Source organism: Panthera onca, chromosome D4 (assembly GCF_046562875.1).
Source record: "Panthera onca isolate mPanOnc1 chromosome D4, mPanOnc1 haplotype 2, whole genome shotgun sequence".
NCBI lineage: Eukaryota > Metazoa > Chordata > Mammalia > Carnivora > Felidae > Panthera > Panthera onca.
Genome location: NC_138351.1, coordinates 17669683 through 17688255, shown reverse-complemented (window position 1 = coordinate 17688255; position 18573 = coordinate 17669683). Strand labels below are relative to the sequence as shown.

Sequence of the window (18573 nt, the reverse complement as noted above, 5' to 3'; positions counted from 1 at the left end):
AGTTTTTCTGTAAGAAATGTCGCAGTCTTGATTCATTTTTATAGTTGCTGTGTGCCTGTATTTTTTCATATATGGATGTGTGGTCTTGTGTGTGTTTTTAGATGCTTTGTGTGAAGCTGTGGTTAATATTTTGAATACTCTTTGCCGTAGCACTTAATCACTCTAGAAATTTGTAAGGTTAGATGTTCATGATCAGTGATGTTTTCCTTTTATAATTTGCTTATGGCAAAGCAAAAAGCTTCAGACTAATTTAATTTTCCTTTTACGACAAACTTGTAAGTAAATAGGGGATTTATAGCTTAGAGCAGAGATTCGTCACTTTTTTGTGCCATGAAAACCCTACGCAGGCCACTTTTCTGAATAACATTTCTGAATGGATCGGATAGAAGGCATAAGATTACCAAGAAGCCAATTTTGAAGCACAGCTATAAAAATATTTAAAAAGCTAATGTGTGCTAGAACATGCTTTGTATCCTGTATTGCACTAAATCAGATCTAGCAGCAAGTATAATTACTGTACTTTAAAAATGCCAGTGTATGTGTTATTTTGAGAATCTCAACAGCTTCAAAATAACTGATAAGTTGCGTACCTTTTACACTTCTTATATATTCTCCCTAATCACCAGTTCTTAACATTTTACATTTACTTCATTATTTCTTCTTCCTACTTCCCTCCCTCCTTCCCCTGCTTTATAAGTATGTCTAAAACCACCTATATGCACAGCTACTATGTAAACCATTTGAGAGATCAATTTGTGTGTACATTACGTTTTGTTTTGTTTTTTTTTACCTCTTAATACGTCAGAGTTAATTTCTGAAGAACAAGAATATACATAAATACAGTGCAGTTATCAGGTGGAGGAAAATTTAATACTGTCTTCTAATCTACAGTCTGTATTCAATTTTTATAAATTATCCTGAAAATATTCTTAATAACATTTCTTTCTAGTCTAGATCCAGCCCTGGATATTGTATTACATTTCATTATAATATTTTAGTTTTTAATCTGGAACAGTTCCTTGGCCTTTCTTTTTCTTTCATGACATTGACATTTGTGAAGAATACAAGGAAGTTATTTTATACACTGTTCCTCAGTTTGAGATTATCTGTTTCTTCATGATTGAATCTGGATTATATGTCCTTTTGAAAATAATACATAATTGATACATAATTGATGTGTTCTTTTTAGGATGTCACATTTGGAGTAGTGCAATGTCTGTTAGTCCATCAATAATAATTTTAATTTTGATTACCCATTCAGAATGTCATTCAGTTTCTCTACTGTTCAGTTACTGTTTCTCCTCTTACAACTCATAAGCAGCTTCTGGGGAGACACTTTGAGACCATGCAATTAATTTCCTGCTCCTCCTCAAACTTTCTCTGCCTTAGAATTGTCAGCCAGTGAGGATTTTTGCATGAACTAATCTATCCTGTGATGGTTATGGAATGGTGATTTTCTTTTTTTTTAAGATTTTTTTTCTTAACATTTATTCATTTTTGAGAGACAGAGCATGAGTGGAGTAGGGGCAGAGAGAGGGAGACACAGAATCTGAAGCAGGCTTCAGGCTCTGAGCTGTCAGCACAGAGCCTGACGTGGGGTTCGAACTCACAAACTGTGAGATCATGACCTAAGCTGAAGTCGGATGCTCAACCGACTGAGCCACCCACGTGCCCTGGAATGGTGATTTTCTAACTTTGCAATTATCAGCATTCTATTATATCTGTAAACTATTACCTGAAAGGACTAATGGTTCCTATTTTATTTAGTGAGTAATGATCCATTACTGTTGGTTTGTTGTTCAAATTGCCTCAGCTTTAGCCAGCAGGAGTGCCTTCAAGTTGGCGCCTTTGTCCTTTCAGCATGGCCCAATTGTTTTTTAGCACTTCCTTATTTCTCTGGCACAGTAAAATATTTTAGTCCCATTGTGTATCTTCCCGACTTTAGCCTTGGAATTGGATGTTTTTCCAAGGACCCAGTTCCTTTAATGTGGAATGGTGTATAGAAACCAAGATTGGGCCATAGGCATTTTTGTTGTTACTAAGATGTCACTGCTTTTGAGCCTTTTAGTGGATAGAACACACACACACATATTAGAAATCATTAGTTCATACTAATCCCTTCATTTCCAGTCTAACCCCAAAGGTTTCCTTCTTGGCCTCCCTGTTCCCTATATCTGTCTGCCTTTTTCCACAGTAAGAACCCTGGCTTCTGACAACATCAATACATTTACTCATTCACTCAGTCCTACAGTACTCACATAAGGCTTTCAGAATTGCTGCCTCCATACCGCTATGAAAAACAAACTACCCACATGACTTTAGGATTTGCTAGCAATTATTTTTTCCCCTAAACTAAGGTTATTCACAAAAATATTCTTTACAGGTTACTCAGATTCACTTCCTTTCAACCCCCTACACTCAGTGTGGTTGTGTGTTTAATTTGAAATTCAGTACATCATGGTTTATTTCTGTTTGCTTTCAGTTTTTAGGGTTGTTCTGTCCTCCCCCCATTCTCCATCCTTGCTGATATATATTTATTTTTTTGATTCATGAGCTGTCAGCTATCAACTTGTGATAATCAGAAAAAGTGTCATTCCCTCTCCTATTCCTTCGATAGCCATCTCTTCAATCCTCATTCTCAATCACACACCCCATGTAGGTAATCAGTATCATTGATTTCTTGTTTGTCCTTGTTTTTATTTTTTGTTTCCTATGAATGTAAGCAGATACAGGTTTTCTTCTAAATTGCCTCCTTTTTTCAAACACAAAATGTAGCAGCCTGTATATTTTATGTTGCATTCTGCTTTTTTCACTTAACAGTTTATCTTAGAAATAGCCAATTGTTGGGGCTCCTGGCTGGCTCAGTCGGTAGAGCATTGACTCTTGATCTCAGGGTTGTGAGTTTGGGCCCCACGTTGGGTGTCGAGATTACGTGGTGTTACAATTAATGACCATATGCATGTGTATTTTTGTACTGTTGGAAGTGTATCTTTAGTGTAAATTCTTAGACATGGGATTACTGAATCTGAAAGGTAAATGCATGTGGGACATAAGTGTATTGGTTACCCGTTGCTATAAAAGAAATTACCACAAGTTTAAATGCCTGTTGCTGTAAAAGAAATTACCACAAATTTAACTGCTTAAAACAGACACATTTATCATTTCACGGTTTCTGTGAGTCAGAAGTCTGGACATAGCTTAATTGAGTCCTTGGTGTAGGATCTTTAAAAGGTTGCGTCAGGATGTCTGGTGGGCTGTGTTCTCATCTGGTGGCTCGACTGTGGAAATATCTGCTTCCACACACACTCATGTTGTTGGCAGAATTCATTTCATTGGGGTTGCAGGACTGAGGGCCCTAGCTTCCTGTTGCCTGCCGTGGGAGTCTGCCTCAGCAGTTTTGTCTTGTGAGCTTTCCCCAACTGGTCACTTACTTCGCCAGGCTGGCAAGGAGTCTTTAGAAGCCTTCAGTGGAGTTTTTATGATGTGACGTTATCACACGGTGACTGTTGGTTAGAAGAAGCAAGTCATAAATCCCTGCACACACTAAAGGGAGCAGATCATAAAAAGGTGCGAACACCAGTAGGTGGGGCCCTTTAGGCTCTGTGCCACAGTTATTGCCACATATCCCTATAAGGGCTGTACTGTTTCGCCTTCTTGTCAGCAATGTACAAAAGTGCCGGTTTACTCACAGCTTTGCCACACACTGTGTGTTCACAATCATTACCAAGCTTGTAAACTTTTGCCAGTCTGACGGGTGGAGAATCGTATTTTGGCCTACTTCTTATTTGCAGTTCTCTTGCTATGAAAGAAATTGACTAGTCTCGTATGTTTAAGGGCCATTTTATACCTTGTTTTGAGAAATACATATTGGTGTTTTTCCCCTCCTTTTAAAAAGTTGAGGTGAAATGCATATAAAAAATGTGACCGTTTTAAAGTGAACACTTTGATGGTAGTTAGTAAATTAACAGCATCGTGTATCCATCGTCTCTTACAGAGTTGGAAAACATTTCCACAACCCACAATAAATCCCATACCCATGAAGCGGTTACGCCGCATTCTCCTTACTCCACCCCTGACTTCTGTTTGTCAGAAGTTTGACGATGAGTTGCCTCAATGTGGTTTTCTTTGTATTTATCCAGCGTGGGCTTTGTTTTGCTTTGGGAGGCTTGGGTAGATATGTATCGCCAAATCAGAAATCAAAAATTGTTTGCTCTTATCTCTTTCCCTTCTGGGACTGAATCGTATGTTTATGAAACTGCTTGACATGGTCTGTAACGTGTCAGATGGCTCTTTTGCCACTAATTCTTTCTATATTTTAGTTTGGGTAGTTTCTATTGACCTTACTTGAATTTCACGAATTCTTTATTATGCCAATCTGTTGATAAACCCATTGAAAGACTTCTTTAATTCTGATACAGAATTTTTAAAAAATTTCTAGTACTTCCATATACACATACCTTTCTCTGTGTGTTCTCTCTGTGCTGACATTTCCTGTTTGTGCATGTGATCTACCTTTTCCACCTGATGTTTTAATGTATTTTTTATGTTTAGGTTTTAAATTTTTTTATTTTTTTTAGTGTTTATTTTTCACACACACACACACACACACACACACACACACACACACACACACACACGAGTGTGAGCGGGGAGGGGCAGAGAGAGAGGGAGACACAGAATCCAAAGCAGGCTCCAGGCTCTGAGCTGTCAGCACAGAGCCCAATGCGGGGCTCAAACTCCTGAACCGCGAGATCGTGACCTGAGCTCAAGTTGGATGCTTAACCAACTGAACCACCCAGGCGCTCCTATTATGTTTATTTTTAAATCCCTGTCTGATAATTCCAACATATGTGCTGTTTGTGGGTCAGTTCTGATAATCGTTTCCTCTCATAGAGATGGGGTACATTTTCTTGCTGTTTTGCACGTCCCATAATTTTTTGATAGAATGCCAGACAATGTATGTAAAAGAACAGTAGGAACTGAAGTATATTGACAACCAGAAAAAAGGCATTCTCCTTATTCTGGCAAGCCATGAACTTGGGAGGTTGACTGAATCTCTTAAATGTTTTTAATACTTGATATTATTGCATGTATTAGCTGCTTCAGTCACTTAAGAAAAAATGGTCTAAACCTTGCATCTAGAAATGTGGCAATGTAACCATTGTCAATTTCTAGATTGAAATACTTTCTAAGTTTTCATCTGCATCTCACCTTTTACTTCATTCTTGTACATTGATTCGTGTACATTGATTTCACGATCTTTCCTGAATTAATTGATAGGAAGGTGTTTGCAATATTAAGCACTTGGACTCTCAAGGCATGAAAATACAGTTATTTCTTCAGCAGTAAATGACCTACTAGGTCCACAGGAAGCCATTTGTATATTGGAACTGTCCTCTGCCAAAGATAAGATTGAGGCTCTCTTATTTAGTCAGCCTTTTACATGTAATGACAGCTAATCCACCTTGTTTGAATATCTACACGTCTGTGCCATGCAGATTGTAGCTCAGTACCCTGAAAATCACCCACTGTATTTCTCCTTGTGGTCAGTTAATTTTTGACCCGCTGTGTTCTTAACATCCAGTTGAGGGGATAATAGATTGATTATATACTTGTGATTCCTGTGTCACTTAAAGCTTTCATTCTTTTATTCCATTGTTGATGACAGTTATGACACTTCACTGATTTTCAGTTCTGTAAATATTTCTTCAATCAGATTTATAGTGTTCTGGGTCTGAAACCCAGATATAGCTCAGTAAGTGAGTAACGTTGGAAGCACAGTTGAAATTATTATTCCAGCCATATTATCGCTCCTGGGGGAAAAAAAAAAAAAAAAGACCAGGGCTTATTTCTACATGTTCAAATAGCCAATCTAAGATTCAGAAGTAATATAAGTAATAATTCACTGATTGTGCCCTGCAGATATAATTTAGGAAGAAGTTTTCTAATGACATGTTTTTGTAGAAAGAAGTTTATCCATAGGCTTCAAAGCTAGGCAGATTCCGAATACTTCAACTACTAGAAATGCTTGACATGTATCCTACTCACTCACATTTTTAGTGTCCGCAGACTTGTTAATACATTTTATATTCCAAGTTTTATCAACGAGGATACAGTATACTTGGGGTGTCTAATTTTTTATAGCACTGACTCTTCATGCTTTTATAGTCTTTATTATGTTTGGGTTGAAGATGATTTGTCATAGATGAAATTGTGTGATCTTTGTGATACGTGGAACCCCCCCCCCTTTTTTTTCCTGCATGTATTGTTTCCTTGTTGGATCTATGACTTGCAAATATTTTCTCCAACTCTATAGGTTGTCTCTGCACTTTATGATGTCCTTTGACATACAAAATTTTATAATTTTGGTGAAGTCCAGTTTATCTGTTTTTTCCTTTTGGCACTAGTGCTTTTCATGTCATGTTTATGAAATCACTGCCAAATCCAACGTCCTGAATACTTTCTTTTTGTTTTGTTTTTAAGTTTATTTATTTATTTTGAGAGAGAAAGAGAGAGAACGAGCAGGGGCGGGGCAGAGAGAGAACGGGAGATAGAATCCCAAGTAGGCTCCGTCCTGTCAGCACAGAGCCTGACGCAGTGCTCCGACTCAAGAACGGAGTCGAAACCAGGAGTCGGATGCTCAGCTGATTGAGCCACCCAGGCGCCCCTCCTCAATACTTTCTTCTAAGAGTTTTATAGTTTTAATTCTTAAGTTTAGATCTTTGATCCGTTTTGAATTCATTTTGCATATGATATAACGTAAGAGTCTAACTTCATTTTTTTTTACATAGGGATATCCAGTTTTCCCAGCACCATTTCTTAAAAGACTAGCCTTTCTGCATCGAATTGTCTTGGTTCTGTTGTTGAAAATCAACTGACCGTATGTGTGAGGGTTTATTTCTGGGCCCTCTATTCTCTTCTATTCTGTTGGTCTATACATTGGACCTTATGTCAATGCCACAGTATTTTAATCTCTGTAGCTTTGTAAATTTTGAAGTCAGGAAGCTTAAGTCCTTCAGTTTATTATTTTTCAAGGTAGTTTTGGCTTTTTGGGACCCCTTGCAATTCCATATGAATTTCAGAATCAGCGTTTCCATTCTTGTGAAAAAAAGGTGTTGGAATTTTCTTAGGGACTATTAAACATGTAGATTGGTTTGGATAGTATTGACATCTTAACGGTGTTAAATCTTCCTATCCATGAACACGGGATGTCTTTCTATTTATTTAGATCTTTAATTTCTTTCAGCAGTGTTTTGTAGTTTTCAGTGTACAAGTCTTTTCCCCCCCCTCCCCCCCCCCCCGGTTGGATTCCTTCCTTAAGTATTTAGTTCTTTTGGATGCTATTATTATAAATGGAATTAACTTTCTTAATTTTTTCTTTTGGATTGTTCATTGCTGGTGTATAGAAACACAGCTGATTTTTATGTGTTGATTGTGTGACCCTGCAACTTTGCTTATTAGCTCTAGGAGCTTTCTTGTGGATTGTTTGCAATTTTCTAATATACAGGCTCGTGACATCTGCAAGTAGAGATGGATTTTTACTTCTTCCTTTCCCATTTGAATAGCTCTGGCCAGAACTTCCGGTACAGCATTGAATAGCAGTGATAAAAGGGAGCATCCTTATCAAGTTCTGGGTCTTTCTTTCACTATTGAATTTGATGTTTTTAGCTGTAGGTTTTTCATAAATACCCCTTATCATTATGAGGAATTTTCTCTCTATTCCTAGCGTTCTGAGCGTTTTTATCAAGAAAAAGTGTTGCATTTTTCTGTGCCAAGTGAAAAAATCCTCCCTCTTTCCTTTGTTCTATTAATGTTATGTTACATTGACTGATTGTCTTATATTGAACCACTCTTGCATTCCTGACATAAATTTGCATTTGTTCATGGTGAACAATCCTTTTAATAGTTGTTGGGTTCAATTTGCTAATATTTTGTTGAGGATTTTTACATTTATAAAAAGGGTATTCTTGATCTGTTCTCTTTTTCTTTTGTGAAAACTCTTGTGAATTTTCTTTTCCTGTGATGTTGTTACCTGATTTTGGTATCAGGATAATGTTGGTGTCGTAGAATGAGTTAGGAAGTGTTCTTTACTTCTTTGGGAGTTTGAGAGGAAACGGTGTTCATTTGTCATTAAATATTTAATGGAATTCACCTCTAAAACCATCTGGTCCATGGCTTTTCTTTGTTGGGAGACATCTTTACGTCTTTGACTAGGGAATATTGAGGTGGCAATGTTGAAATATGCTTTTAATTTTTCTTTAAGATATGAAGTCTTCTTCCTCAATAACGTTTGTTTTGAAAACTGAGGGCTCAAGTTGGAATAAATAGCTAAAAATCACACAGTTGTTAAAGGCTATCTTTGTTTACTTTAATACATGCTACAGATTTTCTTATCCTACATTAGGATAACAGTCAGTTAAGCATCCAACTCTTGATTTCAGCTCAGGTCGTGATCTTGCAGTTCGTGAGTTTGAGCCCTGCATCAGGCTTCATGCTGATAGTACAGATCCGCTTGGGATTCTCTCTCTCTCCCTCTGTCTGTCTGCCTCTCCCACATGCATTCTCTCTCTCTCTCTCAAAATAAGTAAACTTAAAAAAGAATTATGATATAATCTCTCATTTCCTTATTTTTCATAAACAAGTGTTTTCAATTTTATGGACTTTTATAAACATTGATATATTGTAGATTATATTGTAGGATGTTATACTCATAGTTTCTAGTTGGTGCTGTCAGTGTATATATTCAGTGCTCTGCTCTAAAAATAATACATAATAGCTGAATAGCTTCTATAAACACAAAATCCAGGTATTTCTCAAAATTCAAATTATTTCTGTTTTTGAAAAGTAGGTTATGAAGTGAGACTCTTTATAATTGGAATGTACCAAATTTGGAGTATTTTTGGAAAGCTAAATGCCAAATGCTTATGTCAGCATCATTTCTAGCACTTTTGACATGACTTTGTTCATACTCATATAGTCACGATCAATGAATCATGTATATTACCATGCTGTCCAGTCAGTATAACAATGTCAGCTATCAGGCGCCTGGGTGGCTCAGGTGGTTAAGCCTCCAGCTTCGGCTCAGGTCATGATCTCATGGTTTGTGGGTTCGAGCCCCGCGTCGTGCTCTGTGCCGACAGCTTAGAGCCTGGAGCCGGCCTCAGATTCTATATCTCCCTCTCTCTCTACCCCTCCCTCGCTCATGCTCTGTCTCTCTCTCTCTCTCTCTCTGTCAAAAATAAATAAAACGGTAAAAAAAAAAAAAGCTTTACGATAGGGTTTGCCATTGTTAAATTTCCTGGTGAACTAATACAGAACATTATTTTTGCTGTTATCTATCTACTATTATTATTACTATTACTACTGAAAGATAGAATGTGGACTGGTGAGAAAAGGATGGATTAACTCTTAATGATTGTAATCATTTATTTTAAAATAAAATAATAATTAAATGATTTTGATTTGTTAAAACATATCACAATATTCAAAAATTTAAAAACTTAACAGGATTTAAAGTCTCTTTCCCATAACTGTTACCCAGCCTCCCATTTCCCTTCCCTGAAAGTAAGTAATATTATAAAAGTAGACTGGTGTATTTAAACTTTGAATGGAGTGTGCCAAAGTATCTGTCAGCCTTCTTTTTTTTGTGCCATTCTTGGACCTGGTGAGAACCTTTCATTATCTTTTCCTATGTCATTTGTTTTTCTTTAATGTATGTTGGTTTCCTTATAGTTGGTAAGATGAGCTGTCATAGAACCTTAAAAACATGAAGCTAATAAAACACTAAAGTCAATATCTGTATTAAAGTCATAACTTCGCCATAAAAAAGTAAACCCCTCGTCCTTGGAAGGGACATTAATACAGCCCTTCAGAATCCAGGTTGATTCTTAGCTCAGTCCTGGTCAGCGTTGAGTCTCGGATAAATTTCCAGGCCCCTATTTATGCCACAGCAAGCACATGGGAATTCGATGTCTTCATATTTCAGATTGGATTTGACTCGAATTTACGTCTGCTTGGGTTCTTTCTTTTTTTTTTTTTACATTTCATTTCAGATATTCTACTTTTATTCAGTCTAAACAAAACTAGTATTGGTCAATAGCAAATTTATCAAGGCAAAAAATTTAGTTTTAGATAACAAGTCTGGAGGGAAAAAAGCTCTTGTACTTCACTCTATACACTCACTATTGGTTTTACTCATGATTAAGTAATTATCACTCATGAAGAAAAACAATTTTACTGCCTCAAAGTAAAGACTAAAAGTACACTTCTTCCTCTTTTTCAATTAAAAAAAATTATTGTGGGACAACAAAGTCAAATTTGTATTTTATAGAACATAAATTACCAACAAGGTCCTGACCTAGTAATCAAAAATTAAATCTCAAAATTTAAAACCAAGAAAGAGGCTAAATTACACACATATTTTGACCAAACAAATTCTGGAACATTTCCTAAATAAAAAGCACAATTATTACATTCCAGGTTTCAGAGAAGAGGCATTAAGGATTCATGCCATAAGTTTATTTACAAACATATTGAGTATGTTGAATTCAAGAGTTTGATCCATTTTTCAGAGAGACTGCACTTCTTAAAATGCTCCTTTTCACATCTGTTTAATGGATTAATTAAAACATCCTTATTTCTTTTTTTTTTCATTTTTTTTTTTTCATTTTTTTTTTAACGTTTATTTATTTTTGAGACAGAGACAGAGCTTGAACGGGGGAGGGTCAGAGAGAGACGCAGAATCTGAAACAGGCCCTGGGCTCTGAGCTGTCAGCACAGAGCCCGACGCGGGGCTCGAACTCACGGACCGCAAGATCATGACCTGAGCCGAAGTCGGATGCTTAACCGACTGAGCCACCCAGGCGCCCCAGACGTCCTTCTTTCTTAAGCAGTTGGTGTCTTACTATAAAAAAAAAAGGCGCAGCAAATCCAGGTCCAAAGTACGTAGTCATCATAACAAGTAACCACCACTTGTTTTCCACTGAAAACGGCAAATTCTTTCCTGGGCCCTCCTCATAGTGGCTCCTACGGACCACAGAGGTGGTGAATCCCCGATGCTCTGTCCCAACATAGCGCTGTTGGAAGTTCTGCGAAAAGCACAGCACCCCCAGAGATAGAAACGACAGCACCAAACCAGGTCCTCCTCTTTTCACCACCTTGTTCCCGGTGTGTCGGGTTCTTTCTTTCTGAAATTTTAGTGGAGGCTTTTTCTAACTGAGCCGTCTCTAAAAGAGAATATATTTAAATATGCATAGAATTAACTATGCCTGTGATCATTAAAGTATTTTTTTCCTATGAAAACACACTTGTCATGAGTTGGTCCAGTTTGTCTCTGTTTAGAGTTTTTATTTTTATTTGTTTGCTTAGAGTTTTTAAATGCCTGAATTTACAAGCACAAGCAGCTTTGAAGCCACAGATTGACACATGTATTGGGGTCTCTGTTCATTAAGGAAATGCTGTTTAATTGTGCCGGATGCCAACCATTTCAGTAATTACTAGCTTCTAGTCTGTTTAGGGTTTAAATAGACTTGGACTCTGCTTTAGTGAGCAGTTGCTCATTGAAATTAGCAATGTAATTTTAAAGCTTTTTCTTAAATACGAACATAAGCACAGTAACATTTCAGTTGGTGGTCTGAACTGAATGGATGGAGAGTTTTAATTTTTCAGGTGACTATCTAATCATTTAATCATTTGAATTTAAGAATTTTATGCTATAAAGTTTATAGCTGCTAAGGAAAGAGAGTCTTGAGTCCTGAGATGAAAAAGCACAGCCATGTGAAACTGTATTCTCTTATGAATTCTGAAAACTGTCAGACTGTATATTTAGGTCCTAATTTCATTAGCCCATCCTAGTTTAGAAGAATTTGAAGTGGTATTTTGTGTGTGTGGGGGAGAAATCTATCATGTCTTTGCAGTTCACTCCAAAGAGATAACAGGTACACAGTTGCCTAGTTGAATATATTTTTGTCTCATATAGTCGGGCATTAGGATGAGCTTTAAAGAAGCATTTTTTCTACTTAGATTAAAATAAGGACTATATAATTTATGAAAGGATTCTTTTAGCTAAAAGAAACCATTTAAAACGAGAAAATAGAGGAAATGTAGACTGCCAAATAATGCAAGAGTAGAGCCTGAAAATTTAGATATACCCCTCATCCTGAAAGCCCTCTTAGGCCAAAGACAAATATTTCAGATGTCTTTCAAACAAGATCTCAAGCTCTTAAAATTCAGGATTTCAAGTGCTTACAAATCTAGAGTAATATCTCAGTGGGAAAACAATGTATACTAATAACCCAGTAGAAAAATAGTGCAAATAGACAGTACACAGAACACGAAATACAAGGAACTCCATCTCCTAAGAATATGCAAATGTGAAAAACACACTAAGATGCCATTTTCCACCTATTACAATGCAAAGTTTAAAAATTACACAACTTACTGAAGACCGGAAGAAGCCTATAGCTTGCTGATGGAAGAATAAATCAGTACAGTCTTATGGAGGGCAACTTGGTAATATTTAACAAAATTTTAAAGTTTATCTTTTGACTCTTGAAATTCAATTTTGGGGAAGCTTTCTACAGATATATTTATTCCTGAATGTGAAAGATCATTTATGCCAAGGGTATTAATTTTAACATTATACTAACAAAAGATGGGAAAGAATGGAAATGTCCTTAGTAGATTTTGATACATTATGTTACAGTCATGTACTAGAATACTTATTCAATCATAAAACAGGTTAAGGAAGCTCTGTGTAGGAGTAGGAGAGAGGTTCCAGACGTGTAGTGTTGGGATGGCAAACTTCTTAAAGGGCCAGCTAGTAAATATTTTAGGCTTTTCTCTGTTGTTGGGGGACACAGCCACAGACCATATGTCTATGTGTATGGACTGTGTTGCAATGAAGTCTTATTTACAGAAACAGGTGACTGGTCTGTGGGGCATAGAAGAACTTGGAATATAAACTATAACAGAGGTATGAAGTGCTGAGAGCACTGGGTAGTGAGTTCAAGCTTTGCCTGGGATATTTGGGAACGACTTCATCGATGAATGAGGTAGGTGATCATTTAAACTGAGTTTCTGTGGGTGTGTAGAAGCTCTGAAGATTAAGGTGAGGAGGAGGTGTTTTCTGGAATTGGTGAGGAGTTGTTTGATACGTGGAGTTCTGTGTTAAGAGTGGATGAAGAGGTAAACTGGGATCATATTTTTGAAGGGGTTAGACAGTAATGGGGTTTCTAACCCATTTTCTACTTCGAATAAAAAATATTTGAATGCCTACCTCTGTTAGACCTTTAAATTTTGCATATGTACTTCAGGGCTTTGTTTGTTTTTTTGTTTTTTTTTTAAATTTGCGTGGGTTTTTTGGCATATATTTTGTAAAAGAAACATTATAGACACAGTTGAAACCATGCCCTGCAAACCATGCTGAGTATATATTCTTATCTCTTTCCAGAGATAATAGCTAATATGAATTTGTTACTCTAGCCTTCCGACATTAACTACGTGTTCATATACCTTTATAAACAATATATTTTATTGTTCTTTTTATTGTAAAAGTTCAAAGAATGGTTTGTGGTGTCATTTCACAATTGGCTTTTGCTCAAAATTGTGTTTTTACTATTTCTGTGTGTGGATCAGCCCCGGTCAATAGAAATAAAATGCAAGCTGTATATGTTATTTTAACTTCTGTAATAGCCACATAAAAAGTCACAGGTGAAATTAATAATATATTTTAATAGCCCAGTGTATCTGAAATATTATTTCAGCATATAATCAGTATGTGAGATTATTAATGAGGTATTTTACATTCCTTTTTTATACTAGATCTTTGAAATCTGGCATCTGTTTCATACTTGCAACACCTCTCAACTTGGACTAGCCACGTTTTAAGTGTTCAGTAGTCGCAAGTGGTTAGTGGCTTTTACTGTATTGAACAGAGAACTGCTACAGTTCAAGCAGGACGGAACACTCCCAAGTGCTTGAAAGTTGCGCGCGCTCCTGACCTCCAGGGGTCATGTTGACCCAAGAGAAAGTCTTTTGTGTTTTGGAACTTGCTAATCCTGCAGCCGCAGCACAGAAATCATTCTGTGTGCGATAAAGGAAACCTCTCTCAAGAAGAGCAATTACTGCTGATGATGGTTGGAACACGGAGCGTGGGACAGGCACGATGCACGGCCTCTTTAGACACGCAGGGGCCCCTGCCCTGTCCTTACAGGAGTACGCTCTTCATTCTTGCTTGTCTGGGGTAAACCGTTGAAACTTTTCCTGCTCTTCTCAGGGGTGCCACATTGGTAGCAAACATACTGCTTGTCCATAGTCGGACCTTAATAAGTAGGTAGACCTGTTAGCTTACATTTCTTTGCGAAGAATCTCCAGCAGCATCATTTGATTATTGAGCCCCATGTAATATGCCTCTATGCCTGGTTTTCTAAGTTTTAGGCAAGGTTAAAGTCACCTCACCCCAAAGTCTATATGTAGACTTCTAGTTCTCTTATTTTCCGCAGAAATATCTTCATTGAAATGCTGTAGAGTTGACCTGGAGTCCTAGCGGAAACTGCCTTTAGCATGTTTTAGTTTCATACACATTAAATTAGAGACACTTTCCATTATGCTGTTAGTATCCCTCATATAATAACCCAATGAAAAACAAATCTAGCTAAGGACAAAAATTTAGGGAAAAATTCTCGCATGTCATTCATTCATTGCTTGATTTTTGACTGTTTTTTCAATTCTGTGGCATTTATTTTAATGTGTCTTTTATATACCCACAGAAATATATATTATATAATAGATAGATCTATCATGATCTCTGCTCTTAGTCTGGGGCCTTGATATAGTCTGCATTCCACAGCTTGATAGCTTTTTAGTAGTTTTATATGGCACTTTCTGCCACAAGGTGGGGGTAGAGAGTTCTGTAGGCCTTTTTAGATAAGGAGAATTTGGTCATAAAGTTTAGCTTTCCATAAGTTAACAAAATAATTGTCCAGCACCGTTGTTAACACAACTGCCCCCTTAGGGTTAGCAGGATTTCTAATTTCTTCATGGTAATATTTTACTCAGCTCATCAGCCATTCAGAAATTATTAGTGGTTATTTTTATAACAGTTTAAATACTCTATGAATTTACTTCCATATCATTTACTTTTTGTTGCATTACTTTGCTTTTTTTTTTTTTTTTTTTTAATCTAAGGTGAGAACGGTCACTTGGGAAAAATGCATGTTTTGATTGGGCAAATAGGAACTGAGAAAAATAAAGAGGTAATTCTGGGAGACTAAGGGTTTTGGTGGATCTGATAGGGAGTGGAAATGAGAGAGGCAGGCCTGGGTGAGGTGTCACAGTGGCATGTCCTTTAAACAAAGGGTAGCACAGAGTTCTATGGCTTGTAGTTTTACAAATTCTGATACTAAAAATATGTATGTGCTTGTTAGATACTGGTACAGGTAGGTCTACACCAAGCGAGAGGACGGTACCCATTCTCTTCATTAGAAATGTAATCAGGGGCGCCTGGGTCAGTCAGTTGAGCATCGGACTTCGGCTCAGGTCATGATCTCACGGTCTGTGAATTCGAGCCCCGCGTCGGGCTCTGTGCTGACAACTTGGAGCCCGGAGCCTGCTTCCGATTCTGTGTCTCCCTCTCTCTCTGACCCTCCACCATTCATGCTCTCTCTCTGTCTCAAAAATAAATAAACATTAAAAAAAAAAAAAAAAAAAAAGAAATGTAATCAGAGGCACCTGGCTGGCTCAGTCAGAAGAACGTCTGACTCTTGATCTTGGGGTTGTAAGTTCGAGCCCCACATTGGATGTACAGATTACTTAAAAATTAAAAAAAAAAATTTAAAGTTTAATCTATAAAGTCAATTAAAAATTAAAGTATTGGGGCGCCTGGGAGGGTCAGTTAGTTGAGTGTCCGATTCTTGATTTCAGTTCAGGTCACAATCCCAGGACCATGGGATTGAGCTGCACATCGGGCTCCGTGCTGAGCATGGAGCCTGCTTGGGTCAGTCAGTCTCTCTCTCTCTCTCTCTCTCTGTCTTCCTCTCTCTCTCCCTCCCTCTGCCCTTCTCTCCCACTTGCATTCTCTATTTCTCTAAAAACAAAACAAAAAAAGAAAAAATAGTAAAGTGTTCACACGTAGAGACATTGTGTGTAATCTGAAATAAGAAAGCATTTTATTTTAGTGAAAACTGTTCTATGACCACTTGGCATCAGTTTGCTCATATCAAATATTAAAGAATGTCTATATCAGAATAAGCCTACTTGTCAGAAATGATTTTTAACAAATCTTGGTTGTGCCTTATTGTATATATAAAATTAAACAGTGAAACTAAAGAGACTTTGTTAAGGTTTTTATGCAAATACATACGTAATATGTTTCAGACTGGATGACCGTGGACAAATTCCCACGTTACTGTATTTATCGACTGAATTGTCAAAAGCCCCATGGTTCTGTTTGTTTCTTCTTCATTTCAGAATGGGAAATGCTGAGGTTACCATGTGGGCCACTAGTGAAAAGACCTGTTGCTATTTGGTGGCGCACACCAAACTTAAAGACCATGTGGTATAAAGATTTAAAAAAGAGTTCTACATGGGAGTAGATTTGGAAATTGGATTTGTTTTTTTTTGTAAAATTTTTTAACGTTCATTTATTTTTGAGAGACACTGAGCACGAGCGGCGTGGGGGCAGAGAGAAGAGGGAGACACAGAATCCGAAGCGGGCTCCAGGCTCTGCGATGCTTAACCCCCTGAGCCACCCTGGCGCCCCTGGATTTGATTTATGAGCCAAATTTGGAGAATGCAGATAATAACGAAATTCCTTCTTAATTGACGTGATGGCAGCTGATTTCTGTAAGAATGCCATTTTAGTTCCCCTGGAGTTCTATCGGACTGGAACTTCTGAGAAAGGCCCTTGCTTTGCTGAGGCTGTTAGCCATTTGAAAGCGGATGGTGGATCTTACGGTGAAGGGAAGTTGTGACTGTAGTGTGATGCTCATCGGGGGAGAGCCAGTGGTTTGGTGTGACCTGCTTGCCACTGTCTGTGCTCAGTTAGGAGGCGCTTCCTCACTCCGCCCATGAGGACACCCTCCCTCCAGGTCCTTGTGCCGGCAAAATCCGTAGACTCTTCCAGATACACCGAACACGTTAAAATCTACGTACGTTTTATCTTAGTCACACAAACCATTGTATTTGCTACAGGCTTTAGAAATAATGTTTTGGTTTACTGTTCCATGATAAAATAATTTTGTTCAGCCTTTGTGTGTATCGGGATCCCTTCCCTGGGGATGATTCGTCTTCTTGAGGTAGTTGTTGTTCAAGTGACAGCTACTTGGGAATATGAGTGTCTTTGTAAGTTCAGATATAAGGTGACTCCTTTTTTTCCTGAAAAATATTTAGAGCATGAAACCTTCACCCGATATCTGCACATGTGATAATTCCTCATACTCTTATTTTTCACTTATGTTTAGAAGTACTTCTCAATTTTAAGAAGTCAGAGTCTTGAGTGAACTTACTGAATATCTAAGTTTTTAGTTAATGTGGATTTTGTCTTTTTTTTTTTTTTTTTTCTTTGAGGGGTTGGACATAATTGCCTTATTTCATTTCAGGGATCCTTCTAAAGTAAATATTCTGGTACCTGGTGCTGGACTAGGAAGACTGGCCTGGGAGATAGCTATGCTAGGTTATGCTTGTCAAGGAAATGAATGGAGTTTTTTTATGCTCTTTTCTTCCAACTTTGTACTCAACAGGTATTTAATTTACTTTTTGCTAGAAATAGTAATTTCTCAGAATCAGATTGACTTACCTATTTTTGAGCCATTCTGAATTTGAAGATAAATACATAGTGTTTGATTATATGTGTCATAATTGTTTCTTATATTAACATCAAGTTGCTTATACAAAATACCACTTTTAATCAGTTCCTAGTTAGCAGAATGTTGAAACAGGATGGATAAGTGACTTTTTAGAAAATGATGAGATATCCCACAAAACAGAAATGCTTCCTGTGCAGAATTGCAAGACTGTATGTATGATCCGGGAAGGAGTGTTTTCTCTCTGTTCCCTAAACTTCTCCACCCATTGGTTTCTTTAATGGAATCAGACTTCGGTGTAGCAGTCGTAACTTCCTCCCTTAATCAGACTCTTATAAAGTGGCCAAGTATGCTCCTATGACTGAGTTGGAAACATCTCTCAGAATTTCTGTGGCCTCTTTTAGAAAATAGTGGAAAAGGGTTGTTATTTTTAAAGCCAGAAGAGGTGCATTGGGAAAAAAGAACTAGCTGCCTCGTTTAAGGTAAATACAATGCTTTCTTGGTGGCAGTATGAGTTAGGGAGGGGTGAGAAGGTTAAAAGGAGACAATTAGAATAGTTGAGTAGCAAACGAAACCCATACCACTTTTTTGAGAAAATAGTGGACTGTGTTTTTACTTGAGTCTGAAGTTTGGAAATACATTTTTTAAAATGTGAGTGAACGACACATTTATATTTCTGAATTTACTTTAATTTTTTTTCCTGTCTTTTAATTCATGATTGGTTGCTCATCTACATGTGTATGTGCATTTTCAGATAATTGGGGAGGGGTAC

At 37.3% G+C, this 18573-nt stretch overlaps 1 protein-coding gene across 2 annotated transcripts in view; it reads left to right on the top strand.

The window, feature by feature from the left end:
- Positions 1 to 18573, top strand: part of CARNMT1 (carnosine N-methyltransferase 1) — a 43282-nt gene that overhangs the window by 9319 nt on the left and 15390 nt on the right. For both annotated transcript variants that reach the window (XM_060610042.3, XM_060610043.3), the window contains one exon: positions 17598 to 17738. In XM_060610042.3, the coding sequence (XP_060466025.1) occupies positions 17598 to 17738 (141 nt within the window). The remainder of the gene's footprint in view (positions 1 to 17597; positions 17739 to 18573) is intronic.